The 25952-nt window shown below is 37.8% G+C and overlaps 1 protein-coding gene across 2 annotated transcripts in view; it reads left to right on the top strand.

Moving 5' to 3' along the window:
* Positions 1–25952, top strand: part of LOC128667040 (uncharacterized) — a 75307-nt gene that overhangs the window by 34014 nt on the left and 15341 nt on the right. For both annotated transcript variants that reach the window (XM_053721904.1, XM_053721905.1), the window contains one exon: positions 17665–17823. In XM_053721904.1, coding sequence (XP_053577879.1) covers positions 17665–17823 — 159 coding nt within the window. The remainder of the gene's footprint in view (positions 1–17664; positions 17824–25952) is intronic.

Raw genomic sequence — 25952 nt, 5'->3', positions numbered from 1 at the left:
ATGTGATACAGTAATGAGATCTGATTATACCTACAGATATAAGATAAAGAAGCCTGTATATGTACACAATGTGATAAAGTAATGAGGTCTGATTATACCTACAGATATAAGATAAAGACACATGTATATGTACACAATGTGATAAAGTAATGAGATCTGATTATACCTACAGATATAAGATAAAGACACATGTATATGTACACAATGTGATACAGTAATGAGATCTGATTATACCTACAGATATAAGATAAAGACACATGTATATGTACACACTGTGATAAAGTAGTGAGATCTGATTATACCTACAGATATAAGATAAAGACACATGTATATGTACATAATGTGATAAAGTAATGAGATCTGATTATACCTACAGATATAAGATAAAGACATGTATATGTACACAATGTGATAAAGTAATGCGATCTGATTATACCTACAGATATAAGATAGACACATGTATATGTACACAATGTGATACAGTAATGAGGAGATCTGATTATACCTACAGATATAAGATAAAGACACATGTATATGTACACAATGTGATAAAGTAATGAGATCTGATTATACCTACAAGCTCAACCCATTTTATTAGGTTGTGGCTTTAAAACACAAAATCGGCTATTTCATATATACAAATAAACCTTAAAAAAAGCAAATTCTCATACATTTTATACTCTGGCGCTGGTAAAAAAGTAATTGCTAACACATTAAGGGAAAAACAATTTGACAGTATACTGTCCCTTTTAATGAGTTTTTCTTTGCATACAAATTTTAAATCGCCCAAAATGTAAGAAAAAAAAGTTTATATCCAATGAACAGCCAGAAAAAAAAAAACCCTTTTCTGAGTGTCAATAGGCAGCTGCCCGCTGTGTCTAATCTCTCCATGCCTAAGGGTATCAAGATACAAAATAACGGCATTATTTAGTCTGTAGTTAATAGATAAATCTCCTTAATACTGACATTAGCTTTAACTTAAAGGGACATAAAACACATTTATTTCATATTTCAGATAGAACATACAACTTTAAAAATGTATTTTTATTATCAAATTGTCTTTGTTTTATTGTTATCCTTTGTTGAAAAGCATTAAGGTAAGCTCAGGAGTGTGCATGTGTCTGCAGCACTATATGGTAGCCGTTTTGCCACAATTATACAAATTAGCAAGAGCACTAGATGGCAGCACTACCTATCTAGATATATCTTCAACAGAGAATAACATAGAAACAAAGCAAATTAGATAATAGAAGTAAATTCAAAACCTTTTTTTAAATTGCATTTTCTATGTGAATCATGAGAGAAAATGTTTGGGTTTCATGTCACTTTAAAGGGACAGTATACACTCATTATCATATAACTGCATGTAATAGACACTACTATAAAGGGACAGTATACACTCATTTTCATATAACTGCATGTAATAGACACTACTATAAAGGGACAGTATACACTCATTTTCATATAACTGCATGTAATAGACACTACTATAAAGGGACAGTATACACTCATTATCATATAACTGCATGTAATAGACACTACTATAAAGGGACAGTATACACTCATTTTCATATAACTGCATGTAATAGACACTACTATAAAGGGACAGTGTACACTCATTATCATATAACTGCATGTAATAGACACTACTATAAAGGGACAGTATACACTCATTTTCATATAACTGCATGTAATAGACACTACTATAAAGGGACAGTATACACTCATTTTCATATAACTGCATGTAATAAACACTACTATAAAGGGACAGTATACACTCATTATCATATAACTGCATGTAATAGACACTACTATAAAGGGACAGTATACACTCATTTTCATATAACTGCATGTAATAGACACTACTATAAAGGGACAGTATACACTCATTTTCATATAACTGCATGTAATAGACACTACTATAAAGGGACAGTATACACTCATTTTCATATAACTGCATGTAATAGACACTACTATAAAGGGACAGTATACACTCATTTTCATATAACTGCATGTAATAGACACTACTATAAAGGGACAGTATACACTCATTTTCATATAACTGCATGTAATAGACACTACTATAAAGGGACAGTATACACTCATTATCATATAACTGCATGTAATAGACACTACTATAAAGGGACAGTATACACTCATTATCATATAACTGCATGTAATAGACACTACTATAAAGGGACAGTATACACTCATTTTCATATAACTGCATGTAATAGACACTACTATAAAGGGACAGTATACACTCATTTTCATATAACTGCATGTAATAAACACTACTATAAAGGGACAGTATACACTCATTTTCATATAACTGCATGTAATAAACACTACTATAAAGGGACAGTATACACTCATTTTCATATAACTGCATGTAATAGACACTACTATAAAGGGACAGTATACACTCATTATCATATAACTGCATGTAATAGACACTACTATAAAGGGACAGTGTACACTCATTATCATATAACTGCATGTAATAGACACTACTATAAAGGGACAGTATACACTCATTTTCATATAACTGCATGTAATAGACACTACTATAAAGGGACAGTATACACTCATTATCATATAACTGCATGTAATAGACACTACTATAAAGGGACAGTATACACTCATTATCATATAACTGCATGTAATAGACACTACTATAAAGGGACAGTATACACTCATTTTCATATAACGGCATGTAATAGACACTACTATAAAGGGACAGTATACACTCATTATCATATAACTGCATGTAATAGACACTACTATAAAGGGACAGTATACACTCATTATCATATAACTGCATGTAATAGACACTACTATAAAGGGACAGTGTACACTCATTATCATATAACTGCATGTAATAGACACTACTATAAAGGGACAGTATACACTCATTATCATATAACTGCATGTAATAGACACTACTATAAAGGGACAGTATACACTCATTTTCATATAACTGCATGTAATAGACACTACTATAAAGGGACAGTATACACTCATTTTCATATAACTGCATGTAATAGACACTACTATAAAGGGACAGTATACACTCATTATCATATAACTGCATGTAATAGACACTACTATAAAGGGACAGTATACACTCATTTTCATATAACTGCATGTAATAGACACTACTATAAAGGGACAGTATACACTCATTATCATATAACTGCATGTAATAGACACTACTATAAAGGGACAGTGTACACTCATTATCATATAACTGCATGTAATAGACACTACTATAAAGGGACAGTATACACTCATTTTCATATAACTGCATGTAATAAACACTACTATAAAGGGACAGTATACACTCATTATCATATAACTGCATGTAATAGACACTACTATAAAGGGACAGTGTACACTCATTATCATATAACTGCATGTAATAAACACTACTATAAAGGGACAGTATACACTCATTATCATATAACTGCATGTAATAGACACTACTATAAAGGGACAGTATACACTCATTATCATATAACTGCATGTAATAAACACTACTATAAAGGGACAGTATACACTCATTATCATATAACTGCATATAATAGACACTACTATAAAGGGACAGTATACACTCATTTTCATATAACTGCATGTAATAGACACTACTATAAAGGGACAGTATACACTCATTTTCATATAACTGCATGTAATAGACACTACTATAAAGGGACAGTATACACTCATTATCATATAACTGCATGTAATAAACACTACTATAAAGGGACAGTATACACTCATTATCATATAACTGCATATAATAGACACTACTATAAAGGGACAGTATACACTCATTTTCATATAACTGCATGTAATAGACACTACTATAAAGGGACAGTATACACTCATTTTCATATAACTGCATGTAATAGACACTACTATAAAGGGACAGTGTACACTCATTATCATATAACTGCATGTAATAAACACTACTATAAAGGGACAGTATACACTCATTATCATATAACTGCATGTAATAGACACTACTATAAAGGGACAGTATACACTCATTTTCATATAACTGCATGTAATAAACACTACTATAAAGGGACAGTATACACTCATTATCATATAACTGCATGTAATAGACACTACTATAAAGGGACAGTATACACTCATTTTCATATAACTGCATGTAATAGACACTACTATAAAGGGACAGTATACACTCATTTTCATATAACTGCATGTAATAGACACTACTATAAAGGGACAGTATACACTCATTTTCATATAACTGCATGTAATAAACACTACTATAAAGGGACAGTATACACTCATTATCATATAACTGCATGTAATAGACACTACTATAAAGGGACAGTATACACTCATTTTCATATAACTGCATGTAATAGACACTACTATAAAGGGACAGTATACACTCATTTTCATATAACTGCATGTAATAGACACTACTATAAAGGGACAGTATACACTCATTTTCATATAACTGCATGTAATAGACACTACTATAAAGGGACAGTATACACTCATTTTCATATAACTGCATGTAATAGACACTACTATAAAGGGACAGTATACACTCATTTTCATATAAATGCATGTAATAGACACTACTATAAAGGGACAGTATACACTCATTATCATATAACTGCATGTAATAGACACTACTATAAAGGGACAGTATACACTCATTTTCATATAACTGCATGTAATAGACACTACTATAAAGGGACAGTATACACTCATTTTCATATAACTGCATGTAATAGACACTACTATAAAGGGACAGTATACACTCATTATCATATAACTGCATGTAATAAACACTACTATAAAGGGACAGTATACACTCATTATCATATAACTACATGTAATAGACACTACTATAAAGGGACAGTGTACACTCATTATCATATAACTGCATGTAATAAACACTACTATAAAGGGACAGTATACACTCATTATCATATAACTACATGTAATAGACACTACTATAAAGGGACAGTATACACTCATTATCATATAACTGCATGTAATAAACACTACTATAAAGGGACAGTATACACTCATTATCATATAACTGCATGTAATAGACACTACTATAAAGGGACAGTATACACTCATTTTCATATAACTGCATGTAATAGACACTACTATAAAGGGACAGTATACACTCATTTTCATATAACTGCATGTAATAGACACTACTATAAAGGGACAGTATACACTCATTTTCATATAACTGCATGTAATAGACACTACTATAAAGGGACAGTATACACTCATTTTCATATAACTGCATGTAATAGACACTACTATAAAGGGACAGTATACACTCATTTTCATATAACTGCATGTAATAGACACTACTATAAAGGGACAGTATACACTCATTTTCATATAACTGCATGTAATAGACACTACTATAAAGGGACAGTATACACTCATTTTCATATAACTGCATGTAATAGACACTACTATAAAGGGACAGTATACACTCATTTTCATATAACTGCATGTAATAGACACTACTATAAAGGGACAGTATACACTCATTTTCATATAACTGCATGTAATAGACACTACTATAAAGGGACAGTATACACTCATTTTCATATAACTGCATGTAATAGACACTACTATAAAGGGACAGTATACACTCATTTTCATATAACTGCATGTAATAGACACTACTATAAAGGGACAGTATACACTCATTTTCATATAACTGCATGTAATAGACACTACTATAAAGGGACAGTATACACTCATTTTCATATAACTGCATGTAATAGACACTACTATAAAGAATAAAATGCACAGATACTGATATAAAAATCCAGTATAAAACTGTTTAAAAACTTACTTAGAAGCTGTCAGTTTAGCTCTGTTGAAAAGGTAGCTGGAAAGCCAACTGCAAGTGGGAAATATTAGACACTCCCCCCTCTTTTGCATATGAAAAGACCCTTTACACAAACAGGAGCAAGCTGGAGAAGGTAGCTGACGGTATTCTCATAAAGCTTTGGGGCTTGGTTAGGAGTCTGAAAATCAGAGCAATGTTATTATAAAATAAGCAAAACTATACATTTATTCAAAAAAAAACTTTATGGGCTTTATAAATAGATCATCTACAAAACATTTATGCAAAGAAAAAATGAGTGTATAATGTCCCTTTAAGTACACAGTATGATTCCTAATGAGGGTAAGTGACTGGATTAGAGGGTAAATCCTTGTCTATGTATAGTAGCCAATCCCTCACGACCATATTAATACATAAATACATCACATGTCAAAAGGGAGTATAACCTATCCAACTCACTGAACCCAAAAAAAATGATTCTGTGATTCAGATAGAGCAGCAATTTTAAGCAACTTTCTCATTTACTCCTATTATCAAATTTTCTTCATTCTCTTGTTATCTTTAGTTGAAAAGCAAGAATGTAAGTTTAGATGCCGGCCCATTTTTGGTGAACAACCTGGGTTGTTCTTGCTGATTGGTGGATAAATTCATCCAGCAATAAACAAGTGCCTTAGATGCCTTCTTTTTCAAATAAAGATAGCAAGAGAACGAAGAAAAATTGACACTATGAATAAATTAGAAAGTTGCTTAAAATTGCATGCTCTATCTGAATCGTGAAAGAAAAAATTTGGGTTCAGTGTCCCTTCAATGTCTAAAGCCTTCACTGATCCATTGATTCAAAGAACGATAACCCTCTGCCCAGGTGCAATCATTCTAAAAATCACGACACTTTCAATCGCAGCTCATTATGTCTGCATGGTTGAATCACTATGTTGAGCCCAGTGGACCAATAATCTTATGTTCAAAAAAGTCAAAAGAAAAAATCCAGACAGGCTCTGTCCATGGGAATAAAATACATATTTTATTCAATAAAAAAGTTTCAAATAACATTAGATATGTGCAGCTCAAATACAATTGTGCCTGGCACGTTTCGGGTTCAGTCCTTAAAGGGACCCTAAACACCATTTGTTTTCATGTAATTATATATTTTTTAAAATCTTTTTTGTTTTGTTATAAATGTTATTTCTTTCTTCATGTCTTTATTTAGCCTCTGCTCAATTATTTTTTATTTTCAATATTACCCCTAAACCACCGCCTACTAAATGCGGTGCTAGCCACCATGTTGTAACGCACGTTGTATGCGTTAACATATAGACTCCCTCCTTCACTTCCGCGCATACAATGTAAAGTCTTTGCCGCTTCTATGAAGCTCGTTCTCATTAACTTTGTGAACGAGCTTCATAGATTTAGTTGTTTCAAAGGCAGCATTTTTCACTGAATGACAGCTGTGTGAGACGACCGGCTTGTCAGTGATTATTGTTAGCCAGGGTTTTGTGTTTTTTTTTTATTCATAATGTTTTTTTATTTTTTAAAATGCAAATCCTTTTTTTTTATTTATTATAGGTGTTCCATTTTTTATTTTTTTTACTTTCTGACCGCTCCGTGCAGACATGGGTGAAAGTGATGTTGACAAAACCGTAAGTCTGCTTATTGCTGTGAGCGTGCACACATATAGACATCGCGCTCACAGCATAACTAAAAAACTACTGCTGCTATAAAGTTTGCAGCTATTATCTTTATTGCTAAAGCATATCTTTTGAATTGGCCTCAGGGATCCCCCAACACACTGTTACAGCTCAGCGAGGCGACTGCTGTCTCATAAATATATTCTGTTATCTTCAACACTAAGCTGTGTCACCCTTCTACCCCTCTCCTTTCTCTCCAAGCTTCCGGAGTCCAGCTCAAGCCATACGTTTTTTTTCTTTCCTATGCCTTTCAGAGTTTGTTTATATCGGACCCTTTGAAAATCTTATCCTTAGTTTTTGATTTGCGGCTTTGACCAGCAGCTCACGCTCTCTGTTCTCCTCATCTGAGCTGCTGGTCAAAGCCGCAAATCAAAAACTAAGGATAAGATTTTGAAAGGGTCTGATCTAAACAAACTCTGAAAGGCATAGGAAAGAAAAAAAATGTATGGCTTGAGCTGGACTCCGGAAGCTTGGAGAGGGGTAGAAGGGTGACACAGCTTAGTGTTGAAGATAACAGAATATATTTATGAGACAGCAGTCGCTGAGCTGAGCTGTAACAGTGTGTTGGGGGATCCCTGAGGCCGGTTCAAAAGATATGCTTTAGCAATAAAGATAATGGTTGCAAACTTTATAGCAGCAGTAGTTTCTTTCATGTAATTAGCAAGAGTCCATGAGCTAGTGACGTATGGGATATACAATCCTACCAGGAGGGGCAAAGTTTCCCAAACCTCAAAATGCCTATAAATACACCCCTCACCACACCCACAAATCAGTTTTACAAACTTTGCCTCCGATGGAGGTGGTGAAGTAAGTTTGTGCTAGATTCTACGTTGATATGCGCTCCGCAGCAGGTTGGAGCCCGGTTTTCCTCTCTGCGTGCAGTGAATGTCAGAGGGATGTGAGGAGAGTATTGCCTATTTGAATTCAATGATCTCCTTCTACGGGGTCTATTTCAAAGGTTCTCTGTTATCGGTCGTAGAGATTCATCTCTTACCTCCCTTTTCAGATCGACGATATACTCTTATATATATATATATACCATTACCTCTGCTGATTTTCGTTTCAGTACTGGTTTGGCTTTCTACTACATGTAGATGAGTGTCCTGGGGTAAGTAAGTCTTATTTTCTGTGACACTCTAAGCTATGGTTGGGCACTTTTTTATAAAGTTCTAAATATATGTATTCAAACATTTATTTGCCTTGACTCAGGATGTTCAACATTCCTTATTTCAGACAGTCAGTTTCATATTTGGGATAATGCATATGAATAAATCAATTTTTTTCTTACCTTAAAATTTGACTTTTTCCCTGTGGGCTGTTAGGCTCGCGGGGGCTGAAAATGCTTCATTTTATTGCGTCATTCTTGGCGCGGACTTTTTTGGCGCAAAATTTTTTTTCTGTTTCCGGCGTCATACGTGTCGCCGGAAGTTGCTTCATTTTTGACGTTTTTTTGCGCCAAAAGTGTCGGCGTTCCGGATGTGGTGTCATTTTTGGCGCCAAAAGCATTTAGGCGCCAAATAATGTGGGCGTCATTTTTGGCGCTAAAAAAATATGGGCGTCACTATTGTCTCCACATTATTTAAGTCTCATTATTTATTGCTTCTGGTTGCTAGAAGCTTGTTCACTGGCATTTTTTCCCATTCCTGAAACTGTCATTTAAGGAATTTGATCAATTTTGCTTTATATGTTGTTTTTTCTATTACATATTGCAAGATGTCCCACGTTGAAACTGAGTCAGAAGATACTTCTGGAAAATCGCTGCCTGATGCTGGAGCTACCAAAGCTAAGTGTATCTGCTGTAAATTTATGGTATCTGTTCCTCCAGCTGTTGTTTGTACTGTTTGTCATGACAAACTTGTTAATGCAGATAATATTTCCTTTAGTACTGTTACATTACCTGTTGCTGTTCCGTCAACATCTAATACTCAGAGTGTTCCTGATAACATAAGAGATTTTGTTTCTAAATCCATTAAGAAGGCTATGTCTGTTATTCCTCCTCCTAGTAAACGTATAAAGTCTTTTAAAACTTCTCATTTTTCAGATGAATTTTTAAATGAACATCATCATTCTGATTCTGATAATGGCTCTTCTGGTTCAGAGGATTCTGTCTCAGAGGTTGATGCTGATAAATCTTCATATTTATTTAAAATGGAATTTATTCGTTCTTTACTTAAAGAAGTCCTAATTGCATTAGAAATTGAGGATTCTGGTCCTCTTGATACTAAATCTAAACGTTTAGATAAGGTTTTTAAATCTCCTGTTGTTATTCCAGAAGTTTTTCCTGTCCCTGGTGCTATTTCTGAAGTAATTTCCAGGGAATGGGATAATTTGGGTAATTCATTTACTCCTTCTAAACGTTTTAAGCAATTATATCCTGTGCCATCTGACAGATTAGAGTTTTGGGACAAAATCCCTAAGGTTGATGGGGCTGTCTCTACTCTTGCTAAGCGTACTACTATTCCTACGGCAGATGGTACTTCCTTTAAGGATCCTTTAGATAGGAAAATTGAATCCTTTCTAAGAAAAGCTTACTTGTGTTCAGGTAATCTTCTTAGACCTGCTATATCTTTAGCGGATGTTGCTGCAGCTTCAACTTTTTGGTTAGAAGCTTTAGCGCAACAAGTAACAGATCATAATTCTCATAGCATTATTATTATTCTTCAACATGCTAATAATTTTATTTGTGATGCCATCTTTGATATCATTAGAGTTGATGTCAGGTATATGTCTCTAGCTATTTTAGCTAGAAGAGCTTTATGGCTTAAAACTTGGAATGCTGATATGTCTTCTAAGTCTACTCTGCTTTCCCTTTCTTTCCAGGGTAATAAATTGTTTGGTTCTCAGTTGGATTCTATTATCTCAACTGTTACTGGAGGGAAAGGAACTTTTTTACCACAGGATAAAAAATCTAAAGGTAAATTTAGGTCTAATAATCGTTTTCGTTCCTTTCGTCACAACAAGGAACAAAAGCCTGATCCTTCATCCTCAGGAGCGGTATCAGTTTGGAAACCATCTCCAGTCTGGAATAAATCCAAGCCTTTTAGAAAATCAAAGCCAGCTCCAAAGTCCACATGAAGGTGCAGCCCTCATTCCAGCTCAGCGGGTAGGGGGCAGATTACGTTTTTTCAAAGAAATTTGGATCAATTCCGTTCACAATCTTTGGATTCAGAACATTGTTTCAGAAGGGTACAGAATTGGCTTCAAGATAAGGCCTCCTGCAAAGAGATTTTTTCTTTCCCGTGTCCCAGTAAACCCAGCGAAGTCTCAAGCATTTCTGAAATGTGTTTCAGATCTAGAGTTGGCTGGAATAATTATGCCAGTTCCAGTTCTGGAACAGGGACTGGGGTTTTATTCAAATCTCTTCATTGTACCAAAGAAGGTGAATTCCTTCAGACCAGTTCTGGATCTAAAAATATTGAATCGTTATGTAAGGATACCAACATTCAAAATGGTAACTATAAGGACTATCCTGCCTTTTGTTCAGCAAGGGCATTATATGTCTACAATAGATTTACAGGATGCATATCTGCATATTCCGATTCATCAAGATCACTATCAGTTTCTGAGATTCTCTTTCCTAGACAAGCATTACCAGTTTGTGGCTCTGCCGTTTGGCCTAGCTACAGCTCCAAGAATTTTTACAAAGGTTCTCGGTGCCCTTCTGTCTGTAATCAGAGAACAGGGTATTGTGGTATTTCCTTATTTGGACGATATCTTGGTACTTGCTCAGTCTTCACATTTAGCAGAATCTCATACGAATCGACTTGTGTTGTTTCTTCAACATCATGGTTGGAGGATCAATTTACCAAAAAGTTCATTGATTCCTCAGACACAGGTAACCTTTTTAGGTTTCCAGATAGATTCAGTGTTCATGACTCTATCTTTGACAGACAAGAGACGTCTAAAATTGATATCAGCTTGTCGAAACCTTCAGTCACAATCATTCCCTTCGGTAGCCTTATGCATGGAAATTCTAGGTCTTATGACTGCTGCATCGGACGCGATCCCCTTTGCTCGTTTTCACATGCGACCTCTTCAGCTCTGTATGCTGAACCAGTGGTGCAGGGATTACACAAAGATATCTCAATTAATATCTTTAAAACCGATTGTACGACACTCTCTGACGTGGTGGACAGATCACCATCGTTTAGTTCAGGGGGCTTCTTTTGTTCTTCCGACCTGGACTGTAATTTCAACAGATGCAAGTCTTACAGGTTGGGGAGCTGTGTGGGGGTCTCTGATAGCACAAGGGGTTTGGGAATCTCAGGAGGTGAGATTACCGATCAATATTTTGGAACTCCGTCCAATTTTCAGAGCCCTTCAGTTTTGGCCTCTTCTAAAGAGAGAATCGTTCATTTGTTTTCAGACAGACAATGTCACAACTGTGGCATACATCAATCATCAAGGAGGGACTCACAGTCCTCTGGCTATGAAAGAAGTATCTCGAATTCTGGTATGGGCGGAATCCAGCTCCTGTCTAGTTTCTGCGGTTCATATCCCAGGTATAGACAGTTGGGAAGCGGATTATCTCAGTCACCAAACGTTACATCCGGGCGAATGGTCTCTTCACCCTGAGGTATTTCTTCAGATTGTTCAAAGGTGGGGACTTCCAGAAATAGATCTGATGGCCTCTCATCTAAACAAGAAACTTCCCAGGTATCTGTCCAGATCCAGGGATCTTCAAGCGGAAGCAGTGGATGCATTGTCACTTCCTTGGAAGTATCATCCTGCCTATATCTTTCCGCCTCTAGTTCTTCTTCCAAGAGTAATCTCCAAGATTCTGAAGGAATGCTCGTTTGTTCTGCTGGTAGCTCCAGCATGGCCTCACAGGTTTTGGTATGCGGATCTTGTCCGGATGGCCTCTTGCCAACCGTGGACTCTTCCGTTAAGGCCAGACCTTCTGTCGCAAAGTCCTTTTTTCCATCAGGATCTCAAATCCTTAAATTTAAAGGTATGGAGATTCTTTTAGAATTCCGAGAATATTACAGTTTCTTCAGGATGGTTTGGATAAAGGTTTGTCTGCAAGTTCCTTGAAAGGACAAATCTCTGCTCTTTCTGTTCTTTTTCACAGAAAGATTGCTAATGTTCCTGATATTCATTGTTTTGTACAAGCTTTGGTTCGTATAAAACCTGTCATTAAGTCAATTTCTCCTCCTTGGAGTTTGAATTTGGTTCTGGGGGCTCTTCAAGCTCCTCCGTTTGAACCTATGCATTCATTGGACATTAAATTACTTTCTTGGAAAGTTTTGTTCCTTTTGGCCATCTCTTCTGCCAGAAGAGTTTCTGAATTATCTGCTCTTTCTTGTGAGTCTCCTTTTCTGATTTTTCACCAGGATAAGGCGGTGTTGCGAACTTCTTTTAAATTTTTACCTAAGGTTGTGAATTCCAACAACATTAGTAGAGAAATTGTGGTTCCTTCATTATGTCCTAATCCTAAGAATTCTAAGGAGAAATCATTGCATTCTTTGGATGTAGTTAGAGCTTTGAAATATTATGTTGAAGCTACTAAGAATTTCCGAAAGACTTCTAGTCTATTTGTTATCTTTTCCGGTTCTAGGAAAGGTCAGAAGGCCTCTGCCATTTCTTTGGCATCTTGGTTGAAATCTTTAATTCATCATGCTTATGTCGAGTCGGGTAGAACTCCGCCTCAAAGGATTACAGCTCATTCTACTTGGTCAGTTTCTACTTCCTGGGCGTTTAGGAATGAAGCTTCGGTTGATCAGATTTGCAAAGCAGCAACTTGGTCTTCTTTGCATACTTTTACTAAATTCTACCATTTTGATGTGTTTTCTTCTTCTGAAGCTGTCTTTGGTAGAAAAGTACTTCAGGCAGCTGTTTCAGTTTGAATCTTCTGCTTATATTTTCAGTTTTTTTCTTTATAAGATTTAAACTTTATTTTTGGGTGTGGATTTTTTTCAGCGGAATTGGCTGTCTTTATTTTATCCCTCCCTCTCTAGTGACTCTTGCGTGGAAGATCCACATCTTGGGTAGTCATTATCCCATACGTCACTAGCTCATGGACTCTTGCTAATTACATGAAGGAAAACATAATTTATGTAAGAACTTACCTGATAAATTCATTTCTTTCATATTAGCAAGAGTCCATGAGGCCCACCCTTTTTTTGTGGTGGTTATGATTTTTTTGTATAAAGCACGATTATTCCAATTCCTTATATTTATGCTTCGCACTTTTTTCTTATCACCCCACTTCTTGGCTATTCGTTAAACTGATTTGTGGGTGTGGTGAGGGGTGTATTTATAGGCATTTTGAGGTTTGGGAAACTTTGCCCTTCCTGGTAGGAATGTATATCCCATACGTCACTAGCTCATGGACTCTTGCTAATATGAAAGAAATGAATTTATCAGGTAAGTTCTTACATAAATTGTTTTTTTAGTTATGCTGTGAGCGCGATGTCTATGTGTGCACGCTCACAGCAATAAGCAGACTTACGGTTTTGTCAACATCACTTTCACCCATGTCTGCACGGAGCGGTCAGAAAGTCATGTAAATGTAAAAAAAAAATAGAACACCTATAATAAAAAAAAAAAAAAAAGGATTTGCATTTTAAAAACTGAAAAAAACATTATGAATAAAAAAACACAAAACCCTAATGACAAGTGTTTAAGGTCCCTTTAATCAAAGACGCATTATGCATTTCATTATTTAGTTTGTAGTTAAGATGATAAATCCCCTTAAAGGGACAGTCTACACCAAAATAGTTATTGTTTAAAAAGATAAAGCATTTACTACCCATTCCCCAGCTTTGCACAACCAACATTGTTATAGTAATATACTTTATAACATTCAAACCTCTACATTTCTGCCTGTTTTTAAGCCACTACAGACAGCCTCTTATCGCATGCTTTTTTTATTTGTTTGGTTTTTTTTTTACAACGGGAGACTGCTAGTTCATGTGGGCCATATAGATAACATTGTGCTTATGTCTGAGGAGTTATTTAAGAGTTAGCACAACACAGTACTAAATGCAAGTCAATAGATAATAAATACAAAGTCATGTGATCAGGGGGCTGTCAGAAGATGTTTATATACAAGGTAATCACAGAGGTAAAAAGTATATTAATATAACTGTGTTGGTTATGCAAAACTGGGGAATGGGTAATAAAGGGATTATCTATCTTTTTAAAACAATAACAATTATATTGTAGACTGCCCCCTTAAAGTGATGGTAAATTTTGCAAATTACGATAATGGTTTATGACACAGTATTGTGATAGCTGTAGTCGCTATATTTTTGTTTAAAGGGACACTATACCCAAACATTTTCTTTCATGATTAACCCCTTAATGACCGAGGACGTGCAGGGTACGTCCTCAAAAAAAAGGCAGTTAACGCCTGAGGACGTACCCTGCACGTCCTCGGTGTGGAAAGCAGCTGGAAGCGATCCTGCTCGCTTCCAGCTGCTTTCCGGTTATTGCAGTGATGCCTCGATATCGAGGCATCCTGCAATAACCATTTTTAGCCATCCGGTGCAGAGAGAGCCACTCTGTGGCCCTCTCTGCACCGGACATTAACGGCTATGTTCGTTGGTGGGTGGGAGCCGGTGTGGGAGGTGGGTGGCGGCCATCGATGGCCTTTGTGATGCGGAGGGGGGCGGGATCGGGGGCGGGGACGACCGGGGGGACGCGCACGGACGCGCGCACGTGCACGGGGAGGCCGGGCGGGCGCGTGCACGGGGAGGGAGCGGGTGGGAACCACTACGCTACAGAAAGTTTTATCTTATAAGTGGGGATCAAAGGGGTTTATGTATTTGTTTGTTGATCGGTTTGGCTGGGGGGATATTGGACTGTGGGGGGGAAGCTACACTACAGAAACAAATCAAAAAAAATAATAAAAAAAACATTTTTATTTGCAAACTGGGTACTGGCAGACAGCTGCCAGTACCCAAGATGGCCCCAATAAGGCAGAGGGGGAGGGTTAGGGAGCTATTTTGGGGGGATCAGGGAGGTTGGGGGCTAAGGGGGGACCCTACATAGCAGCATATGTAAATATGCTAAAAAAAATATATATATATTTTTTTTAATACCTTTTATTTTAGTACTGGCAGACTTTCTGCTAGTACTTAAGATGGCGGGGACAATTGTGGGGTGGGGGAGGGAAGAGAGCTGTTTGGGAGGGATCAGGGGGTGGGATGTGTCAGGTGGGAGTCTGATCTCTACACTAAAGCTAAAATTAACCCTGCAAGCTCCCTACAAACGACCTAATTAACCCCTTCACTGCTGGCCATAATACACATGTGATGCGCAGCAACATTTAGCGGCCTTATAATTACCAAAAAGCAACGCCAAAGCCACATATGTCTGCTATTTCTGAACAAAGGGGATCCCAGAGAAGCATTTAAAACCATTTGTGCCATAATTGCACAAGCTGTTTGTAAATAATTTTAGTGAGAAACCTAAAGTTTGAAAAAGTGAACAATTTTTTTTTATTTGATTGCTTTTGGCGGTGAAATGGTGGCATGAAATATACCAAAATGGGCCTAGATCAATACTTGGGGTTGTCTACTACACTACACTAGAGCTAAAATTAACCCTAGAAGCTCCCTACATGCTCCCTAATTAACCCATTCACTGCTGGGCATAATACACGTGTGGTGCGCAGTGGCATTTAGCAGCCTTCTAATTACCAAAAAGCAAAGCCAAAGCCATATATGTCTGCTATTTATGAACAAAGGGGATCCCAGAGAAGCATTTACAACCATTTATTCCATAATTTCATGAGTTGTTTGTAAATAATTTCAGTGAGAAACCTAAAGTTTGTGAAAAAATTTGTGAAAAAGTAAAAAAAATGTTTTATTTGATCGCATTCGGCGGTGAAATGGTGGCATGAAATATACCAAAATGGGCCTAGATCAATACTTTGGGATGTCTTCTAAAAAAAAATATATACATGTCAATGGATATTCAGGGATTCCTGAAAGATATTAGTGTCCCAATGTAACTAGCGCTAATTTTGAAAAAAAGTGGTTTGGAAATGGCAAAGTGCTATTTGTATTTATGGCCCTATAACTTGCAAAAAAAGCAAAGAACATGTAAACATTGGGTATTTCTAAACTCAGGACAAAATTTAGAAACTATTTAGCATGGGTGTTTTTTGGTGGTTGTAGATGTGTAACAGATTTTGGGGGTCAAAGTTAGAAAAAGTGTGTTTTTTTCCATTTTTTCCTCATATTTTATAATATTTTTTATAGTAAATTATAAGATATGATGAAAATAATGGTATATTTTGAAAGTCCATTTAATGGCGAGAAAAACGGTATATAATATGTGTGGGTACAGTAAATGAGTAAGAGGAAAATTACAGCTAAACACAAACACCGCAAAAATGTAAAAATAGCCTTGGTCCCAAACGGACAGAAAATGGAAAAGTGCTGTGGTCATTAAGGGGTTAAAGTAGAGAATATAATTTTAAACAACATTCCAATTTACTTCTATTACCTAATTTGCTTCATTCTTTAGATATACTTTAATGAAGAAATAGCAATGCACACGGTGAACCAATCACAGGAGGCATCTATGTGCAGCTACCAATCAGCAGCTACTAAGCATATCTAGATATGCTTTTCAGTAAAGAATATCAAGAGAATGAAGCAAAATAGATAATAGAAGTAAATTAGAAAGTTGTTTATAATTGTATGCTCTTTCTAAATCAAGAAAGAAAGAAAAAAAATTGGGTTTCGTGTCCCTTTTAAATATAATATTGCATAATTAGATATGTACTTACTTTATATTATACTCCGGCATAGATACGCTCCGCCCCCTTTTCCTTCCTTGTTTTAGCATTGCGATGTAGAGAAAGAACTGTGGGCACCCGTGTCTTCGATATTGATAATGCGCATGCGTTGCCTTTATGCTAAGCAGCATGACGTCTTAACAAAAAAAAGTCTTAAGTGTTGGGGCTGCCGGAGCATGCTGTAGAAAATGAGCTGTTCCAACTCAAATACTACTGAAGTTAGCTTGCAAATTTAACATTTTCATCAATTAAACTGCTATTGTTTTTTAATTTTACATTGGATGGTAAAGAGTACTCCTTGTGAATTTACCATCACTTTTAGACTGATTCTTGGATTCTTATTTCTCTTTCTCATCAAACAGGCCAGACTCGATGAAAGTTCTGCTGACCTAAACCAGTCGAAATCGGGGGAGGCTGTCAAAAAGGGGAGGGGGAGACCAAAGAAATTGTCTCCCGAAGACTTTGAACCGGTTTTAAAAAAAGCAAAGCACAGCGGCATTGGCCGTAAAAGCTCACAACAGGTATGATCTAAGTTGTATGGATGACATTTAAGGTACATGAGTCTTTCAAGGTTCAGACAGTGTGCAATTTTAAGATACTTTTCATTTTACAATTTGATTTGAATTTTACGTTCTTTTAGCATCCTTTGTTGAAAAGCTAGATACGCTCATGAGCAGCAATGCACAACTGGAAGATAGCTCAAGTGAGCCAACGACAAGAGGCATATGTGTGTAGCCACCAATCACCAGCTGACTCCCAGTTATGCACTGCTGCTAACTAGGTATGCTCTTCATGAAAGGATACCAAAGAACAAAGTAAATCTGATAATAGACATAAAATGCAATGTCTCTTAAAAATTGCACGTTCTAGGAGTCATATAGTAGCACTCTGGTAGTGGTCTGGGGCTGGAATAAGGTCTTTTGTAAGTCCCCTGTATCCCACAGACTAACCATGAAATCTATGTGATGTCACCAGTACGCACACAGGTGACATCACCTGGTTTTCCACTCTCAGCCAGCAAAGAGGAAGGAGACTGCATTCTCCTTCCGTGGCTGCAATGTGGAGGTCCCTAGGATCTGGATTGTCAATACAGATAACTATTGTTGCTATGCACACCAATAGTCATCTGTATTGACAAACCACACCAAGTCATCATGCGCCATGGAGAGGTTAATTATAGCAAAGTGTTATTTGAGCAACGTATCTAACTTTTTAATTATCTAGGATGCAGTTTATTAAAACAATGTGAACTGAGCATGACTACTTAATAGGACACTTTACTCAATGATATGAGAGAACAGCATTTAAAGGGATAACCCCTTTATTACCCATTCCCCAGTTTTGCATAACCAACAAATACACGTTTTACCTCCTGATTACCGTGTATCTAAGCCTCTGCAGACTGCCCCCTTATCTCAGTTCTTTTTAAATCTTACTCAGCAGCTAGACACTAAGGCCCTGATATTCAAAACCTCTCTGTTCAGGTGAGATATTCTAAAATGATCTTCCAGCACTGCTAGATCCCTAGTGAGATTTTGCTTCTCCAAGGGGTGTTCCCTGCAATTCTGTATGTAGGGCAGAACTCACTGAATTTTCTAAGAAAAGGGGAGGAACCTGAAAATCCCAGAGAGATGAGATGCCTCCCATAGAAAGTAATGATGCTCTCTGGGATACAAAATTTCACATGGGAGAGAAGGTAACTGTAGAACACCCTAGGGGTCGATTTATTATGCCCCGAATGCTGCTATATGCAGCTGTTTCCGCACGAGCCTTCAGGCTGCTCCTTAACTCGTCTGCCACCTCTGAGGCGGCGGACATCAATCCACCCGATCACATACGATCGGGTTGATTGACACTTCCTGCTAGCGGCTGATCTGCCGCGAATCTGCAGGGCGCAGCATTGCACAAGCATTTCACTAGAAATGGTTGTGCAATGATAAATACCGACAACGTATACATCGAATCATGTCCGTCAGACACATGATAAATCGGCCCCTAGGACTGATTTAAAGGCTCAATTTGCAGCAATTCCAAATTAAACTGAAATGTTGTCACTACAATTTAACTTTCTTCTATATTTTAGTATATAATACTTTTCTGTTAGTTTAAAATAAGTGTATTGTGAATTTTGAGCAAACTTCACCTGCATACAGCTGGTGAGACAAATCGGTAAGACCAGCTTGTTTAAAATGCTTAGAAAATTTCACAAGACTTGTGAAAGAGCTTCAGACATTTCCGTGGGAACTCCCCTGTTCATCCCAGGGAACTGCCCTGTCCCTCCCACTGTCAGTTTTAGTTTGCAATGCAGCAAATTCAAGGTGCAATTTAATTTGTAAAAGCTACAAAGAAATATACAAAGTATGATCTTAATTTGTCAAAGTAACACAGATGTGTAACCAAATGCTCATCATATTCAGTGCTGTATTGCACTGGGCTTGTCTCTCCTTCATATATATAGAAACAAGAGAGATCTCGCAGTGCTGGAGAGCTCCGCCCTTTTTCTTTTGAGCATTCAGTGAGTTCAGCCCCTGTAAAGTCTGATCTGCAATTTCTCTCCAAACCAGAGAACCTTTGAATATCAGGGGACAGTATTGGTTATGAACAGCTGGAGAATGGGTAATAAAGGCGTTATCTATCCTTTCATTATTCAGATTGAGCATGTTGTTTTAAGCAACCTTATAATGTACTTCTGTTATCTCATTTACTTTATTCTCTTGCTATCCTCCAATGCACTACTGGAGCCAGCTGCTGAATTGGTGGCTGCAGTTATATCCCTCTTGTCATTGGCTCACCAAATGTGTTCAGCTAGCTAGCTGAACACATTTGGTGAGGCCAGTAGTAAATTGCTGCTCCTTCAACAAAGGGCACCAGGAGAAGGAAGCAAATTTGATATTATAAGTAAATTTGGAAGTTTTTTAAAATTGTATGCTCTATCTGAATCATGAAATAAAATGTTGGGTTTTATATCCCTTTAACCTCTTCACTACTGGGACTTTTAGATTAAAACGACCAGCATTTTTGCTATCACTCAATTTAAACAGATTTTTTTTTTATTTATTTAGATATATGTATGTAGGTCCATTTTGGTATATTTCATGCCACTGTTTTGCCGCCAAATAATAATAAAAACATTTTACCTTTTCACAAACTTTGGGTTTCTCACTGATATTTTCTTACATGTAAGTGGCAAGAGTCCATAAGCAAGTGACGTATGGGATATACATTCCTACCAGGAGGGGGCAAAGTTTCCCAAACCTCAAAATGCCTATAAATACACCTCCCACCACACGCATACCTTAGTTTAATTTTTCTTTTTTATGACACAATGAGTCCACAGATCATCTTAATTACTAATGGGATATTCACCTCCTGGTCAGCAAGAGGCGGCAAAGAGCACCACAGCAGAGCTGCTACATATAGCTCCTCCCTTTCCTCCCACTCCAGTCATTCTCTTTGCATACGTTAGTGATAGGAAGTGGTAAAGTGAGGTATTAGAATAGATACTTCAATCAAGAGTTTATTATTTTTAAAGTAGTGCAAGATTGTTCTGCTTTGTTCTGGGGTGTAGCCGTAGTCCATATCAGTCTCTTAAGTAGAGCTTTGGTGGCTTTAGAGCAATGGGAACTTGTGGGACATAATTCTCACTGCGCCTCCCATGTATTTTGCTGCCCTGTATGCCTTAGTCTGAGGAAAAGGATTACTCGGCATGCCTTTTTTCCACAGGTCAATGGGAGGGAGAGGACCTCTTAAACCTGGGATCTGCTTTGCTGTCAGGCAGAAGATGAGGTAAGTGCTAACTTTTTGTCTAGGGATAGAAGGGAAATCTCAGAAAAAAAGTTTGGACACTATTATTTTATTCAAAGCCTCATTATCAATAAGGAATAGATTCTTCTATTATGTTAGGGGACACTATGACAGTTTGGGCTTTATTATTCTATCAAGCCTCATTAAAGTTGATAGATTTGTGCAGGGATGGTGACATAGCTACAGCCCAGGAGGTGTGTGTGCTATGGTCCAATCCAAACTGATGGATTTCGGCAAACTGAAGCGTGCACTATTGGCAGGGTGCCAGCCAAAAAGAGAGCCGAGCCAGCCCCACCATGTAGACGAATAGAAAGGGCAGCAATCGTTGTAGATAAAAAATAAAAATACTTTATTCTGACAACTTAAAAACGTACAAAGCACAACGCAAACATTACAAGTGGAGGAGGAGGCGGAGTCCTGACATGTTTTGTGCCGTGCGGCACTTAATCATAGGATGACTCCACACTGGAGTAGCACACCTTTTAAGGGTAACTATAGCCAATCCAAACACTGATAACACAGCGTTCCCTTGGAAACAGATTGTAAACCACAATTTTTTAAAAAAAAAATTATATATATGCGCTACGCAGGTGTAAAAAGTGAATATGCAACATAAACATATTAAAATCAAATGTAATGTTTGCATTGAGCTTTGTGAGTTTTTAAGTTGTCAGAATAAAGTATTTTTATTTTTTATCTGCAACGATTGCTGGAGTGCTGCCCTTTCTATTTGTCATGATAGATTCTCCTACTGTGTTAGGAGATACTAGGAAAACTTAGACGCAGGTACTGGGGCTGGATGCGACATGACCCTCATCTCCCGGCGGTTTTATAACATAATTTTAACCGACCGGGAGATTACATGTTGACTATTACGGGTTTGGGCGCTGCTACATGAACATTAGAGCAGGCTCAGTGAATAGGGGTTTTTTTGTGTTAAAACTAACAGACTACACAATTATTTATAAAGCTGGTAATGGCGACAGAGTTATTGATACGCCCACGATGGGCGGTACTTATGTGGCGCCATTTTAGTTGCGCAGCTGTTCCTCTCTTTCCGGTTTTCGGAAAGGCTGTTTAGTTTATGGTTTTGGCGCTTAGAACAGCGCTTCTGTTGCAGCAGAATTTTGTGCGAATGGGCTGACAGGCACCTCAGCTGCGTTAAGCTGAGGTGTAGAGGGGGTTTGCTGAGGCAGCAATCTTTACATCGGACCTCCTTATGTACCGATTCACCAACTTTTTCTGCTTACCTTAGAATAAAAGGTTATTCTCTTAAACTAAACTTAAAGAGTCTGCTATGTGACCCATTAAGTCATCTCTGCCCACCCAGATAAGAAGGTTACTCTTTAACATTTCAAGAGACAGTAACAGTCTTTGTGTTCACTTTTATTATAAAGTTAAGATTGTTATTGGATTAATCATTTTGTCTCTGTTCCCTATGTTAAAGAATTGCTACTTAAAGGGACACTCTGGTTAAATTAAATTTTCATGATTCAGATACAGCATGTAATTTTAAAGAACTTTAATTTACTTCAATTAAAAAAAAAAAGTGCAGTCTTTTATATTTACACTTTGAGTCACCAGTTCCTACTGAGCATGTGCAGGAATTCAGACTATACGTATATGCATTTGTGATTGGCTGTTTGCATAGGCTCACATGGTACAAGGGGAGTGGAAATATACATAACTTTGAAATTTGTTAGAAAAAAATCTACTACTCATTTGAAGTTCAGACTAAGTGCTATTGCATTGTCTTGTTATCTTGCATTTGTTGATTATGCAAATCTAATGTGTTGACTGGTCCTTTAAATAAAGGAGTTGCTCTTTCAAATTTAAAGAGACAGTAACGGTTTTTATATGCTAATTTTATTAAAAACCTTTTATTTTATAAATGATGTGTTCTCTGTTCCCTATGTTGTGAGAGAGGAATAAAATATTTTCTCGCAAATGTACAAATTTTTTTATAGCCCAAACATGCAGTGCCCTGCGCTTCCTCACAAAACTTCACCTAGAGTTATTCTCCAGACATCGCTTCCATACGATCTTTTAAGCGATATCTGTTGTATTGTCTGTTTTTCTCATACTGTAGAGAAATCGCTTGAGGAAATGTTGCTAATACAGCAGTATCTATTCTGAATTTTCCTCCCTGAAGCATGAAGAGGAGGATACTTCAGTAATATATAAGGGGGAAAAGCTCAGACTCTGTCTGTGTAATTCCTTTGTCTGATACTGAAGTGTTTTCTTTCAGTTAAGCTTCAACACCTCCGTTTGTTATTTTAGGAGGTTTCAGCTACCCTGGACGACGACGACTTTTCCGGCGTAGTCAATTCTTTTAAGTCCAGCAATCTTTACAAGGATGATTGGAAGGATAGGGAGAAACTGGGTATCCCCTTTTCTCCAGATTTAGCAGATTCAATTTAGGAATTTTTCCAATGGTACCCAGGGATTGTGTGTACGTCAGAGTTACAGCTACCTGCGGTTTGTATTGCTTTGTCACCGGTGCAGTGGCATACTGGTTTATGCATTGTCTGTTCTATTTGGACAGACACTCCTCTCAAAGAAATCCAGGATAGGGTTGAGGCAATTAAGTTAGCCAACGCCTCTGTCAGATGCTCCACTTCAAGGTTTTTAAACTGGGAGCTAGGATTTCAGGCTTTGCCATAAGGCCGCAGATCGTTAAGACTGTGAATGCCTCATCTGAGTATACATTTTTTGCGATTTCCCTACAAGGGGAAGACCTTGTTTGGTTCTGTTTTAACAGAAATTCTCTCTGATATTACGAGAGGTAAGGGTAATTCCTTTCCTCAGAATAAGAAAGCAGTTGTCAGTATAGTTTACTTCCTTTCGATCTTTCAAAGGAAGTCATTCAACTCTTTCTTCCAAGCAGGAGTTGTCAAAACTTTACTGTTGACACAGTCAATCTTGGAATAGGGGAAAGCAATCCGAAGATCCTGCTGATGAATCAAAGTCAGCATGACAGGCCTGTCCCCAATCCGGGAGGATTCTGTATCCCAGGGATACAATATAGAGTTCAGGACTTTTTCTCCCAGGGGCAGGTCTTTGTTTTCAAGATAATCTGCAGTAGAAGAGAGGCATTCTTACTCTGCGTAGGAGACCTCTCTGACTTGGGAGTGATAGTTCCTGTTCGGTTTCAGGGACAGGGTCTGGGATTGTATTCCAACTTGTTCGTGGTTTCCAAATAAGAGGGAACCTTCAGACCTATTTTAGATCTCAAGGGTCTAAACAAATTTCTCAGAGTACTGTCCTCAGATGGAAGCTATTCGTTCCCTTCTTCCTTTGATCCAAGAGGGTCAATTTATGACAACCGTGTAAGTTAAAGGATGCATATCTGTATGTTCCCGCTCACAGGGATCATCACAAGTTCCTAAGGTTTACCTTCCTGGACAGACTCTGCCAATTTGTGGCTCTTCCCTTGGTCTTGCCACAGCTTCCAGGATTTTATCAAAGGTTCTGGTATCACTGTTGACGGTGCTTCGGTTAAGGGGCATTGCATTGGCGCCCTATCTGGACGACATCCTAGTGCAGACGCCATCCTTACAACAACTAAGATCCCACACGGACAAAGTGTTATCCTTCCTGTGGTTTCACAAGTTGAAGATAAATTTGGGAAAGAGTTCCTTAGTCCCAAAGTCAAGGGTTCTTCTTGGGAAGCATAATAGATTCCCTATCGATGAAGATTTTTCTGACAGAAGTCAGGAAATCAAAGATTTTCGATTCTTGTTTAGCCCTTCAGTCCACTTCACGGCCATCAGTGGCTCAGTGCATGGAGTTAATCGGGCTGAGGATAGTGGCAATGAACATCATCCCGTTTGCTTGGTTCCATCTCAGATCCCTAAAGTTAAGCACGCTCAGTCAATTGAACGGAGATTATGCGGATTTCTCTCCTTGAATACTACTGGATCAGGAGACAAGGGATTCTCTTCAAAGGTGATTGTCTCTGGATCATCTTTCCCAAGGAACCTGCTTTCGCAGACTATCTTGGGTGATTGTGACAACAGACGCCAGCCTTCTAGGGTGGGGAGCAGTCTGGAGTTCCCTAAAGGCTCAGGTAGTTTGGACTCAGTCAGTCTGTTCTTCCTATAAACATTCTGGAGTTAAGAGCGATTTTCAATGCTCTTTGGGCCTGGCCTCAGTTAGCGTCGGTCCAGTTTACCAGGTTCCAGTCGGAACATATCTTCAATGGCTTACATCATTCATCAGCGTTGACAGAGGTAGTCAAGATAATTCAGTGGGCGGAGGCCCATTCTTGTTGCCTGTCTGCAATCCACATCCCAGGGGTGGACAACTGGGAGACTGACTTCCTGAGCAGGCTGACCTTTCATCCGGGGGAGTGGGAACTCCTTCCGGAAGTGTTCTCCAGCCTGATTCTCAAGTGGGGTCAGCCGGAATTAAATCTCATGGTGTCTCGACAGAATGCCAAGCTTCCGAGATACGGGCGAGGTCCAGGGACCCTTAGGTGACTGATAGATGCTCTGGCGGTTCCTTGGATTTTCAGTCTAGCATACCTACTTTCTCAGTTTGCGCTTTTTTGTCGGGTCATTGCTCGAATCAAGCAGGAGAGGGTGTCTGTGATCCTCATTGTTCCCGCTTGACCTCGCAAGATTTGGTATGCAGATCTGGTGGACATGTCATCTCTGCCACCTTGGAGACTTCCGTTGAGGAAGGACCTTCTAATTCAAGGGCCCTTCCTGCTGACTGCTTGGAGATTGAACGCTTAATTTTATCCAAGCAGGGGTTTTCGGACTCGGTCATAGGGACCATATTTCAGGCTCGTAAGCCTGTATCTAAAAAGATTTTCCATAAGATTTGGCGTTAATATCTCTAT

This window comes from Bombina bombina, chromosome 7, assembly GCF_027579735.1.
Source record: "Bombina bombina isolate aBomBom1 chromosome 7, aBomBom1.pri, whole genome shotgun sequence".
NCBI classification, from domain to species: domain Eukaryota; kingdom Metazoa; phylum Chordata; class Amphibia; order Anura; family Bombinatoridae; genus Bombina; species Bombina bombina.
Note: the sequence above shows the minus strand (reverse complement) of the source record. Positions and strands in the feature narration are given on the sequence as shown.